Source organism: Ascaphus truei, chromosome 2 (genome assembly GCF_040206685.1).
Source record: "Ascaphus truei isolate aAscTru1 chromosome 2, aAscTru1.hap1, whole genome shotgun sequence".
Taxonomy (NCBI): Eukaryota; Metazoa; Chordata; class Amphibia; order Anura; family Ascaphidae; genus Ascaphus; species Ascaphus truei.
In genome coordinates, this window is record NC_134484.1 from 203272894 (window position 1) to 203287144 (window position 14251).

General features: G+C 41.4%; 1 protein-coding gene across 1 annotated transcript in view; it reads left to right on the forward strand.

The window, feature by feature from the left end:
• Window positions 1–455: 455 nt before the first annotated feature.
• Window positions 456–14251, forward strand: part of VPS4B (vacuolar protein sorting 4 homolog B) — a 33410-nt gene continuing 19614 nt past the window's right edge. Inside the window, exons 1-3 of the mRNA XM_075585844.1 lie at window positions 456–769; window positions 9513–9624; window positions 13640–13805. Of these exons, the coding sequence (XP_075441959.1) occupies window positions 740–769; window positions 9513–9624; window positions 13640–13805 (308 nt within the window). The 5' untranslated portion in view covers window positions 456–739. The remainder of the gene's footprint in view (window positions 770–9512; window positions 9625–13639; window positions 13806–14251) is intronic.

Here is a 14251-nt window from a genome sequence, read left to right on the forward strand (position 1 = left end):
CCGCTCTCCCCACTCCTCTATGGCCCGGGCCTTAGGCAGTCTGTTCGCTCAGCGAGCGGACGGTCTGTGGCACCATGTCCGAGGCCTTTCCGGGCCATACACACAGCACAAGAAATGATCATGTCATGTAACAGCCACTGGGCGGATCCGGGGCTCTGGAGATTCTCTGACAGGGCATCACAGTGAGAGAAGCTCCAGCCTGTGCCGCGCCTTCTGTGACGCACAAACACCACGCACTGTGACACAGCATCCCGTGCTCACCAATAAAAAAAACAATCAGGTGCCGCTGCAGGTAGAGCGATGACGTAACCGAGAAAGAATCGAACGCGTGGGCGTACCCTCCCTGTCCCACCTGTCTGTTGACGGAACTAGAGGAGAGCGCGCGCGTGATTCTCTAGCTCGGCCGCGCGCACGCCAGTGTTCTTTGCCGCGCGCACGCCAGTGTTCTTTGCCGCGCGCAGGATTGCAGACGACCGCGCAGTAGTCACGCGCAACCCGCTAGGCGTTGTTACAGTAACCCCGTGCTGCGGTTTACAGACGTCATCCTCTCAGCACCGCCCTGTCACGCTCAGCCGGGTGAGAGCGGTTGGCTGGGTGAGCTGTGACGTCGGCGGAAGTGTCTCCGGTACACGGAAGTACGGAGACACCCGGAAACGAGAGAACGAAAGAGAGCAGCAGGGGTCTAAAAATATAACACCGGGATATACACATACACCCGAGTCCCCCGGGTGGAGGAGAGATGGCAGCGAATGGAGGAGCCAACCTACAGGTGAACGAGAATATGTCGTGTGTACAGCGGGGAGGGAAGGGGAGATGCTGCCGTCACTGGCTGTGTATGTACAGCACCTCCACCCTAAAGTGTGTGTGTAATATATTTGTATGTGCAGCACCCCCACCCTAAAGTGTGTGTATAATATATATTTGTATGTACAGAACCCCCACCCTAAAGTGTGTGTGTGTGTGTGTATAATATATATTTGTGTATGTGCAGCACTCCCACCCTAAAGTGTGTGTGTGTATAATATATATTTGTGTATGTGCAGCACTCCCACCCTAAAGTGTGTGTGTGTGTGTGTGTGTGTGTGTGTGTGTGTGTGTGTGTGTGTGTGTGTGTGTGAACAACGGGGGAAAGAGTCCCTAAAGAAGCACTCAGGTTTACCAAAATTAAACAAAAGTTTGAGTGTCACATAGAATATAAAAATGCAGTACAGAAAATGATTAAAACATAGCATAGGCACCCTGCACGTATCCACAAGAGACCGAGAATGCTAAAGCCCAATTGAATATCAATAAAGCAATTGGCATATAAGAGAATAGCACGACTGATTTCCAAATATACCACAATGAGTGAAAAATAACTTTAACCAAACAATATTTTATGACACTACACACCAACAGTAAGAAGAGGGAGATGTAATTGTGTTGTTTTTACCAAAGTGCAGTATTTGGACAGTGTCCTATCCTAACTTCAGTAAGATACACAACTTCTCATAAGATGGTATACTAGTACCGCGGTGCTCAAACTGGGGGTGCGACCCCCAAGGGGGCGTGAGACTGACTGTGTGGGGGCCTGGGGTTTATAGAGGCCTCGCGCAAGCTTCCCGAAGGCACTTAAATTAAGTGCCGGGGGAGCTGCAGGGCCTCTGTCAACCTAACTTACCTTGGCTCCGGTGGCTTCTCACACGCGGCGCCATGGCAACGCCGCGAGGTCATGTCACGTTGCTATGGCAACGTGATGTCATGACGCCGGTGAGGGGGGGGGCGTGGATGTGAGGGGACCGCCGGCAGGGGGAGCAGGGAAAAAAGTTTGCGCCCCCCTGTACTAGTATATGCTGTTTATAAAGTGGTTGTAACGGCACTAACCATAAGTGGAGTGTAACAGTCAAGGTGTCTAGTAAATGCAGTCAGTTATTCATATGTACAGACAGTCTTGAAAATTAATCCATGTCAATCCATAGTCATATAAACATGCATAGCACCAAGGCCACATTGGATATAGCTACGTGCTCTCAGAGGAGAGAGAATCAGGGTGTCCTACCAAGTGCTCCCACTCTTACGTGTTTCAACCTTTGTCTTCAACTGGGAGTGGTAAAAGCAACTTGAGCGACGAACAGTTTTTTAAAAGGAAATCTTTGCGCCCAAAGGAACAAACAGCTGATGTCAAAGGCGTCTCGGCTGATCATCCAATCGCCCTTGAATGCCGTCACGGAACGTGAGATGCATGCACCGCTAGTGGAGTCGCCAGCGTGATGACGTGTCGGCATGGCAACCCGTGATGCCTCTAGTTTCCCACCGCTCTTTAATATCTGTATTGCGAAGTCGGTGCAGATAGGATCTTGGATAATCCTTGCTGCTGTCTGGCACAAGGCGGGCAATAAGGAAGTGGTACAGAGAAAATGTATTTAATACCTAAATAAAAATGTTCTTAAAGGTACAAGACTTCATATAATTTCCCATGAACCATCTAAGGATACCTAAAAACAGATTGGAAATAGACCAAATAAATAAGGATGAAAAGGAAAACAGAGACCAAATCATAACTAATAAATAAAAACACGCAGAAACAAACAGAGCTATAAATAGCCACTTAAAGGTAAACTGTCAAATAGGAATGTTGATCTACAAAAACATAGAGAAACCCAGATAGTCATTGAGACCATGAAGAATCATGGAATCCATCTGAATGATCCATCTGCATTCTCTACGTAATAAGGCTTTTTCCAGATACCCACCATGTATTCCCAAAGATTCCTTCTCAATAGCAAAAACCAATAATAATGTAGTCAGTTATGTTTAAGCATAAAATGCCTGGCTACCGATGTTAGTTTTATTTTATTTTTTTTTTTTTTAACACAAGAGTCCAGGTCTCTAATGGCATTCGTAATGTTCCTGCTATGCTCAAGCACTCGAAACCGTACTTCACGTGTAGTCATCCTGATATATGGAAGACCACAGGAGCATAAGATACAGTATATGACCCCTTTAGATTTACAGTTTAAAAATTCTTTGATTTTAAAATTGAGTTTTTGAACTCTTTGTGAAAGTCTGTTTGGTGCATAAATGTGCATGCTAAGCAGTGCATACATTTAAAGTAGCCCTTTTTAGAGAATGTGGATAGAAAGGTACTGTTCACCTTTGGTACATAGTGGCTGTTGACCAGTTTATCTTGTAGATTGGGTGATCTACGACTGGTCATTAACTGGCCAATGCCTTTATTTTTATTTATTTTTTTTTCATATCCAGGTTTGTCATAAGTACACCCAAGTTGCTGTGTGGTGTGTGTGTTTTTTTTTTTGTTTGTTTGTTTTTTAAAGGATGTTCTGTAACTCTGACCATTGTTTGTTGTGTGCCTATGAACCTCATTTAATTTTGGCTTGGTGTTTTTGTTTTGGGTTGTAAGAGAGAGACCCTTGGTGTATCCAAACTTTTTTGAAACCCTTTTTTTTTTTTTTTTTTTAATACAATTATGACTATATCCTCGCTGGAGAAACCGTAGCTTCATTTCCCCTGCCCTATCTATGAATCTAGACTGCGACAACACACTGCATCGCAATCTAAGAAACTCACTGGTGTGGATACCCTTAATTTGATGTGTGGGGTGAAAACTGGTGGCATGAAGAAGTGAATTAGTTGCGGTCTTTTTGCGGAAAATATCCGTAAAATTAGTGCTCTCAGGTCCAATACTGATGATAAGATCTAGGAGTTAAACCTTGATGGGACTACACTGGAAAAAAAATTGGTGTTAAAACTGCAGTTCGGCTCCCTTTTTTTTTTTTTTTTAACTTTAATAGTTTAATGTGGGCAATCTCTACTTACCTAAAAAAACAACTGCATAGCTGCCGGTCAATTCGTTCTCCGTCTATTGATCGGCAAAGTTTGGCGACATCTTTAAATATGGGGAATGTAAATCGTTGCTATAGGAACAAGCATGCTTGTTAGAATAGAATACAAGAAAATTGGTCTTTCAAAGTTGTTGTTTTTTTAAAGTATTTTTTCTTACTACAGAACTGATTTATTAAAAAAAACACACATGCAGGATATTGCTTGAACTGCAGCTTTAAGGTAGTTGTGGTTGAGGACATTGACTAACAACGCAACCCCCCCAGCAGTGCCCTGTCAGAGGATGAGGTTATCGTCGATGTACCTCAACCACAACATGAACTGGATAAATGGCTGGTTCTCCTCCGAAAACACTCTCTCACCCCCACCACCCCAGGAAGAGATTGGCATAGGAGGGTGCGCATGTCGCCCCCATTGCAGTACCTCCTTTTTTGCAAAAAATATTTATTTTTGAAAATAAAATTGTGAGTCAAGATGAAATGCAGAAGATTAAGAATAAGATGTATTAATTCATCGGAAATATTCTGCATAGATAAAATTTGGTAGCTCTTAATCCGTCATTATGGTTTATACTTGTATAAAGAGACTCCACATCACAGATTGCAAGGATAATATCCTTGTCAACTGTGATGTGCTCCAAACGAGATAATGCCACTGTCACTTGATAAAGACCAAGAAGGTCGAAACGTTGTTTGGCTCAATAAATGAGTTAGCTATTCCAAATCCGTTTGTGCCCTGTGTTCCTTCAACTACTACTTGCATTGGATTGATTACAGGCTATCGTTCAAACACAGGCGCACCGGTAATTGTTATCATCTTTCATTATACTCTTTTTAGGTGTGCAGCATTTATTTCATATATTTGGACTCCAAATGAGATAAAACATCCATCGTGTCTTTTATAGGAAGGAAGAGTTTCCACAGAAAGATGTAAAAAAGAATCAATAAAGCTCTAGTGTAGTACTGTATAGTGAAAATGTAATTAAAATATTACAAGTATGAGTTGGGCGCAGCAGTGAGATGCCGGAACTTGGTGACATCCTGTTTCCTCAGGAAGAGAGACACACTAGTTGCAAAATGTATAGGAGAGAGGGACAAACTTCATGAATATTGGTTGTGCTCCCCTCCCTTTTCAATTTAATACGCTTTTACTCTATCCCAGAGGTGCACAAACTGGGGGGCGTGCTATATTTTCAGGGGGGGGGGGCAATTATAGATGTCTTGCGTTCTCTCCCCAGGCATTTAACTTAAATGCCGGGGGACCGGCGAGGCCTCTATTAAACTTACCTTACTGCAACACGTTGTCCTGGTAACCCCGCGTCAAATAACGTCACGTTACCATGGCGATGTGACCCCACGTGTCATTTTATGCGGGGGAGGCGCCGAGGAGAGCAGGCAGGGGTGTGCACGGGGAAAAGTTTGTGAACCTGTGCTCTATCCAATTGGATACATTTGGAATCTTTCCAGGGGTTATCTTCCGGTTTAGGAAGTGCACTGCCTACCTCCTGGTTACCCAACTAAGGCCAAGCTGACACACTCCGCTTGCTAGCGACAGTGCAAGCTCCTACCGTGCTGCGCGGCTGCAGCACAAGCGATCCCTGCTCATATTGCTGGCGGTAATGAGGGGCTGGGGGCGTGACTGTCACAGAGTTGGTTAGCCATGATTGGCTGAACCGCTGCCGCTTGAAGACAATTTTTTTTGTCTTTTCAAAACGCGGTCGCATCGTTGTTCGCGCACTAGGAACGGCCTCGAAGGGATCCTGCAATTTGTGCTTGGCGCGTGGACACGCCATCGCACACAGTATGATTCCAGCCTAAGCTAGAGCGCTTATGCACAAAGTGCAAACAAATGCTCTGAGTTTGCTGCACTACGCATCGGTTCCTGCCACACGTAACGTTACCCCTTGTGGGGAATATTTTGTATTGAGGATGTTTATTTTAGCGCTCCAGCTTTTTGAGCATTTGTTTGCACTTCGTGCATAAGCGCTCTGGAGCACTTTTTGCTCTTTAGTGCAGACCTGGCTCTTACATATGCAAGGCTTTGTGCAATTTTGATCTCCCATGTGAGTCTACACATTTTTATATCTGTGTTTTTTGCTAACAAGGGGGGTCCTAACTGAGGTTCTTGAGGGAAGTGTCACAGATCCTCCTCGTCCTGTTTTTGTTTTTAATGAGTGTATTTAAGTTAAACAGAAGTCTTGACAAGACAATTTTTGTGAGTGTATTATAAGGATAGTATAAAAACAACCTTTATTGGTATTGAAAGCAAATAAAATATTAGTGGACAAACTGATATCACCAGCAAAGATATCACAATAAAGTGATTTATAACAAAGTATTAAATGTGTCGTGGTCGTTGGCTCCCGGTTGAATGAACGAATTAACCTCTGGGTTAGCTACTCATGGGCAGATACTATCTGCTACTGTTGATTGCTTCCTCAATCCTCGTGTTGTCTCCGTTATCCAGATAGGGAGGGGGGGGGGGGGGGGGCGCAGATATATGACAAAACAAACACCACAAATAGTGCAATATGTCTGATGTTTTAAGGAAACGTCTTTCTTCCCAATTCCAATGAAATTTGTACTTACAAATTTCACTCTTTCAAATTCCCATAGAGGCATCTTTGTGTAAACACGAGTTTCCCCCAGTTAAGTGGCAGACAGGTAACCCACTTCACCGGATAAGACCTTAATATGGCAATATAAAAAGCCAGAGAGTGCAGGCTGATACAAAAAGCTTTATAAAAATGATCATAGATAAAACACTCACATTGTCTCTGATCAAAACGTGTGTGTGTGTGTGTGTGTGTGTGTGTGTGTTATTGTACCACACTGGTTATAAAACATTTGATGCACTTATTTATTTCTGTATTATATAGAATTTCTTATCGAAAGTTATCACCTATTTATCTCTAAGCGCCACGTATTGATGATCCTTCTTTCTGTAATGTCAAACCAACACTCTATTTTTAAAGCCAGCCTTTGGGGGGGGGGAGGGGGGGGTTAGACACGGGTAGATTGAAGATAGAAGAACACTGTGTGCTTGGAATAAGGTCATGTCACTGTCACTCACATGTTGTATTTTCGAATATACCCATTCTACATTTATGCTTAAATCAGAAAGATGACACACATGATCAAGCATTGAAATAATTCTCATAAATCCATTGTTATGCTTGCTGCTTCTTGCTAGCACCCCCCCCCCCCCCTCTTCATATTGATTGGGTTTTTTTCTAGTGAAGTATGAGACAAAACTAGGGTTGCCTTTTATTTTATTATTTTATATATATCATAACCACAAAGGACATACATTTTGCCCAGTGACCAATATAACAGGCATTCCAATGTCCTGCCCACTTACAGCTCCTAACAACTTGCATGCATTAGTTTTGTATTAAAGCTGCAGTTCAGTCAATATCCTGCATGTGTGTTTTTTTTGTTAAGAAATCAGTTCTGTAGTAAGAAAAAATACTTTTAGCATTTTCTGTTTTTAAAAAAACAACTTTGAAAGACCAATTTTCTTGTATTCTATTTTAACAAGCATTTGCTAAGGCACTGCCCCTTCATGTCCTGTCACAAGCCCTGGCACACCCCTTTGTCAGCCCTGCCCTCCCTCTAGCACGTCAGTGCAGGATTGCTCATGAATATTCATGAGCTTCCACTGACAGACAAGCAGATTATAAACAATCCCAGCTTTTAATATGTCACCAAATTTCGACCTATCAATACATGGAGAACGAATTGACCTGCAGCTATACAGTTCTTTAGCTAATTAGAGATTGCCCACAAAACTATTGAAGTAAAAAAATAAATGTAAAAAAAAAAAAAAAAAGACTGAACTGCAGCTTTAGTGTTTTGCATAACCGTGCACATCTGATCATGCTGAATGAACTATTTTGAGCGAGAACATTAAAACTGGTATCACTTCATAAAATTGTACTTAGCTTGGTTTTGGGAAATCTGCAGCAAATGAACTTCTAGAGGCTGTAAACTTGTAGAAGTGTCCAGTTTATTTATATAGTGCACTATATTTCCGTGAAGACTATCTAGCTTACCTTCAAACTGGGAAAACCGAGACGTGCATAAACTATACATTCCCTCTTAAAACACTGGAATGCAAAATGCTGAAATTCTGTGTTTTTTATTCTTTTGTCTAAGCACATCTTGTCTGCATCGATCCATTAGGCCAGTGTTTTAACCTCACTTTTTTTTTGTTAAGGAATCCAATCATTTTATATTGTGAAATTCTGTGGAACCCCAATCCTCTCTAAAGAGTGTGTTTGAGATCAGATGTATTGTAAGGAACCGCAACATTCTCTAATAGCGTGTCTGAGATCAGATGGATTGTAAATTCTTCTGTATTTTGGTATTATTTTCAAATGTAAAAATTGCAGGGAAAATTCTAGGGATGCCTGGGGAACCCAAGGCTTCCTAGCAACCCCTGTGGGAAAAACGCTCCATTAGGCGATACAAGACATTAATTTATTAAGAAAATAAGTACTGTATGTATTTTTTTTTGTTATTGCAATCTTTAAATCTGTCTGCAGTGACTTGCATCTGTTTATGATGTAACATTTAAGAGGTATCTTACTTGTTAAATGTTTTGGGGCCAAAGAACATGACTGCAGAGTATAAACAAGTTTATAGCAAAGTGACATTACGAAGAAATTAAATGTGTGTGGTTCAAAACAGAGCATCAGCGATTATTCACGAAGAAGGGATTCTGATAGTTTACACACATTTAATGTCTCAAGTGTTGCTATGAACACTCCTGAACCATGTGTGGTCATTGTCTTATCCACCATACTTAGGGTGACCAGATTTACAAAAGTAAAAACCGGGACACATTTAAAAAAATATTTTTTATAAAACACATGACATCACCAACTGCGCCCCTTCTCCTTTGTCTCTCCGCCCCTGTCCTGTCCCCCCCTTCTCACACACCCATTCTCCCTCCCTCCACCCCCATCCCTCCATACTATCTCTCCCTCCCCCCCTACATTCTCGTTCTCCCCCCCACCCCTACATTCTCATTCCACCCTTCCCATTGTCTCTCCTCCATTCTTTCTCACCCCCTCCCTTCCTCTCCCCATTCTGTCTGTCTCCCCCCCCCCCCATTCTCTGTCTCCTCCCCCACCCATTCTCTGTCTCTCTCACTCTTTCTCCCCCCCCCCCCCATCATTGTGTGAGCGAGTGTGTGTCCCCCATTCTGGACCCTACCTGCATGGGTGGGGGAAGCCATCTTGAGCCCTCGCAGCAGACACCGGATGTTCTTTCTGACTCCCGGGTCACTGCTGGGGCTCCGCGCTCTCCTCTCTGCCTGCATTCTCTACTCTCTGCTGCCCCCCTGCTCTGATGGTCAAAACCGGGACAGCCACAAAAAACGGGACATTTTAAAGAATGTCGGGCAACCGGGACAGACATTTAAAAAAAAAAACGGGACTGTCCAGGCTAAATCGGGACATCTGGTCACCCTAACCATACTAAAACTTTTTTTTTCCTTTTCTACTATCTTGCTTTTAGAAATGTTTAATCGCCGTGATATTCGCTCTTGCTTCCTGTGTTTGACCTTTTGTACTAGTATTCGTATGTGCAACATAGCTTTGTTGCATGCTGGGCTATATTTTCGAGCTGCAGTATGCCTTAATGCATAAACTTTGCCTTTCCCAACAGAAAGCCATAGACCTTGCCAGCAAGGCATCTCAGGAAGACAAGGCTGGAAACTATGAAGAAGCTCTTCGCCTGTACCAGCACGCTGTGCAGTATTTTCTTCATGTGATAAAGTGTAAGCTGAACTGAAGTTTTTTTTGTTCACTACCATACATCAGTCTGCCTCAACACACGTCTTTCCATATATCCATGCGAGTGTCATGTTGGTAGCAATGCAATTAGGCGCCCCAATACATATATGGATTATTTCGTTACCAGAATAGTTGGCAGTCTCTAACTGCTCTGGTAGCAAATTAATAAAACTTTATACTCTAAATACGATGTAACCTTTAATACCAATGGCGCCATGCTTTTGTATAAGGAATGCATGGGTAACTTTTCAAGAATAAGATAAATATCAGATATTCTCTCTCCGTCCCTACTATGCCGGTACGCTTGAATGGGGAATTAAGTTCTGTTCAATTGTTGTTCAGAAAAAAGTTCCATCAGCCCCTACAAGGCTCCCTGCTCTTAAGTTATGATAAAAATATCAGTCAAGGGGAAAGTAGGTGCCTCACAAGGTTTATTTTTTTTGTTGCACGTTGATATAGCGTGGCGTTCGCTTATCACCAGGCAAATGAGATTTGCCTGATATCCCCGTAGGCCACAGTATGTAGTAAGGAAGCAAGTGTTGGCTTACCCACTGTCATAGCCATTGTGCTAAAAATGAATACCTCCTGCGTAGCTCTTTGTAGAACCACATTGGGTCTCTTGCATAGTTTCACTTAATGCCCATACATCTTATTTACTAAAGCTATACAACACAATTAAAATTTTAAAAAAAAGTGGTGAGGGGCTTTTTACAGCAGCAATATGCTAGCATATTTTTTAAAGGCAGTGTATGCAAATAAAGAATTAATTTGTAATGACTTATTCACATTCTATGCATGAAACTCGGCTACTTGCTGGCTGCTATTAAGCCTCTCTTGCCTGTGTATAAAATGGACACTATAGACATAGGCACGATAAGACTAGCCAATTTAGATTTGGTGATTAAAAATACACAATAAATGATGTTGAACTTAATATATGAACCCCTTCAAAGCCCAAGTTGGTCAACCCAAGGCTTAATATTTACTCACCCTGTATGGATATCTTGCTTTTGTGTTTTATTAGTATGGTGTTTGTTAACACCCCCATTTTTTCCCTCAATGCATTCATTTGCAATACCTTGATAGCCCTAGGCATCAAAGGGTTAAATAACTTTCTGCCATAGCGCTTTATACAAAATACTATTACATACACATCATAGTTTTAAAAATAGGGTTATCTTCCATCGCTCCACAATATCATCGCTAGAGATAATATATGTTTGTAATGCAACTTTCAGGTATGCACATGACCATGAATATTGCAGGTCATTTATAATAAAAAAAAAAATATTTTTATTTTATTTTTACTCTGAAGCGAATGTAGTGCTCTGTGTGGAGCTTTCACTTCCAACTGGTTTTCTCTGTTTGGAGCTATACTTGGACTGTAAGCTTTTCTGGGGATTTGCTCTTGGCTGATGCAGGATTGTGCTGGTATCAGTTTGGACCATGGCTTAGAGCAGGGGTGAGCAAACTTTTCAGACTGCACCCCCATCTCCCCTCCCAGAAAATATTGCACTCCTAGATTTGTGGGTCATCAGACTTTTTTTTTTTTTTTTTCTTCCTTATGCAGAGAGAGTTTAACGCCATACAGAAGTCTGAGATTCAGCTTCTGAAATAATTTATTATATTGAAGGTTTTTTTGCTGCCATGGAAAATATTTTCTATTTCTGGTATGTCCCTATTTATTTGTACTGGCAAAGTAGGGACATAGAGAGAAGGAATTATTGTTAACATTAATTTTCTTTTCTTCTAGTCCCTCCAAGCCAGTACAACTTTACCTTCCCAGTGGAATTTCTTCCTGATTCTTTTGTTTGATATGCGGTTATTCTTTATTCTTTTATTGCTCGTCTTTGCAAATAACTGGTGTGAGGGTCAAAGTAGGGAGCCTTACAGGGGCTGCTGAAACCTGATTCATTAAGTTTTCATACCACTAGCTGAGGCTTATTTCACCATACATTTATACTGGCATTGAGGGAGTAGAATAAAAGGAATTAACGGTAAGAATAATTCTCCATTTCGTGACTTGCGCAGAGATGTGTTATGCTACTCACCTAAAACATAAATAATAGAATAATTCCAGTGGCAAATTATTGCCATACAGTCCAGCAATCATTGCCATTATCACTGTTATGTGACGTATTTTACTCATGTTTGTGGGTCATTTGAGGTTACTGAAACATTTGCTAGCTTTTCAGTTTTCTTCATTCATGTACGTTGAAAAATGTAATTGTAAAATCTATTTAAAACTGAAGTACATAATTTTTCTATATTTGCTCCATGGTTTTCTTGTGAGAGAATGGAGGTGCACACAGATACACCAATATGGTGCAATACCCTTTACTGATCTGGAAAGTAGGCTAGTATGAATAAAACCAAATAGTTGTTAACTTGCATGTTTCAGTGCTTTCCACTAAAGCACAAATGAAGGGCCTACGGAGGAGGGCAGTATCCTGGAATTGGTTTGGACAGGTATTTGAACGTTGAGGCCCTGGATTTACTTTACTCTGTGCAGGGCCGTGGGTGCTTGCCGTCACTTCCGGTTTCGGTCAAGATTGCTATCTACTAAAAAAGGTCTTTTTCATTGTATTTTTTTTTTAGTTCCATAGAATATAATGACGGCTACATAGTTACATGTTAGATGAGGTTGAAAAAAGACATGCGTCCAAGTTCAACCTATGCTAAACTTGGACGACAGATACTTTATCCTGTATCCGTAGTTACAGTATATTGATCCAGAGGAAGGCAAACAAAAAACCCCAGTGAAATATTATCCAATGATATCTCATAAGGGGAAAAATAAAATCCTTCCTGACTCCAATAATTAGCAATCAGATTACTCCCTGGATCAACATCCTTCCCATGTATACTTATTTGGTATATCCCTGTATACCTTCCCTTTCTAAAAAGATGTCCAACCTTTTTTTGAACAAATCTATTGTATCTGCCATTAGTCTCCATGGATAGTGATATCAACATTTTAACTGCCCTTATTGTAAAGAACCCTTTCCTTTTGTTGCTGGTGAAATCTCCTTTCCTCTAACCTTAAGGGATGCCCCCGAGTCCTTTTATACTGCCCTTGGGATGAATAGTTTTTGAAAGCTCCTTGTACTGTTTCCGAATATATTTGTATCTAGTTATCATATCCCCTCTTAGACGCCTCTTTTCTAATGTAAATAAATCTAATTTAGCTAGCCTCTCCTCATAAGTTAGATTGTCCATCCCCTTTATTAATTTGGTGGCTCTTCTCTGCACACTCTCGTTCCATAATGTCTTTTCTTAGGATTGGTGCCCAAAATTGTACTCCATATTCAAGGTGTGGTCTTACTAATGCTTTGTAAAGGGGCATAATTATGTTTACTTCCCTTCCATCCATTGCCCGTTTGATGCAAGATAAGATCTTGTTTGCCTTTGCAGCTACTGCATGACATTGGGCACTATTGCTAAGCCTGCTGTCTACAAGCACTCCTAAATCATTCTCCATCAAGGATTCCCCCAATATATCTCCATTTAATTTGTAAGTCGCCTTTTTATTCTTGCATCCCAAATGCATAACCTTACATTTATCTGTATTAAACCTCATTTGCCATTTACCTGCCCAGGTTTCCAGTCTCTCCAAGTCCTTCTGAAGAGAAATTACATCCTGCTCTGATTCTATTACCTTGCACAATTTAGTATCATCAGCAAAGATGGAGACTTTGCTCTCGATGCCAACCTCAAGGTCATTATACACAAGTTAAAAAGCAGGGGTCCCAGTAACAATCCCTGAGGTACTCCACTCACAACTTTAGCCCAACCTGAAAAAGTTCCATTTATGACAACCCTCTGTCTTTCCTTCTGGGGATACCTAACAGATGTTTTTTGAGTTTTGAGAGTTCTGGTGATGCAATGTTGATGTTCTGTTGTCCGGGCCTTCATCGCTAGAGCTGCTCACTATTGCGGTATAGCCTAATGAGCATGAATTGAAGACACATTACTTATTTTCCCCTTGATCATTTTTAGATGATACACAAGGAGATAAGGCAAAACAGAGCATCAGAGCAAAGTGTGAAGAATATCTAGACAGAGCAGAGAAGCTGAAAGTTTATCTGAAGAAGAAGGAAAAGACACCTGCAAAGCCAGTAAAGCCCGTCAAAGAAGGCCCGCCTGCTGCTGGTGAGGACAAAGGGTATGTATTCAGAATGGTATACTTTAAGTCTTCCATATATATCTGGATAAGTATAATAATGTGAAATTATTCTAAAACCACTTTAGTACATGCATTTTGTTTTTTGAAATGAAGTGGCTTCTGTAGCCTGTAAAGGCCCAAATCTGAGCTTAAGTGACTTGATGTTAACCTAAGTTAATGTCACGTTCTGCCTTTAATGTTTTTGCATATAATAACTCTGTGGATAGGTGTTGACATCAGGGAAAATAACGTCCGTTAATGGTTTTTCAGTAACGTCACATCATGAGCCCAGAGTTAACAGAGCTAACTCTGGCCCTATGTGTATAATGGTGGTCACTGAAAGATTCACTAACTTTTGCAGACACTTTTGTGTGTGTAGTGGATCGCGCTATAAAGGGGTTGAGCTGTACTGTGCTATAGAAGTGCCATGACCAACAGGCTTTAAT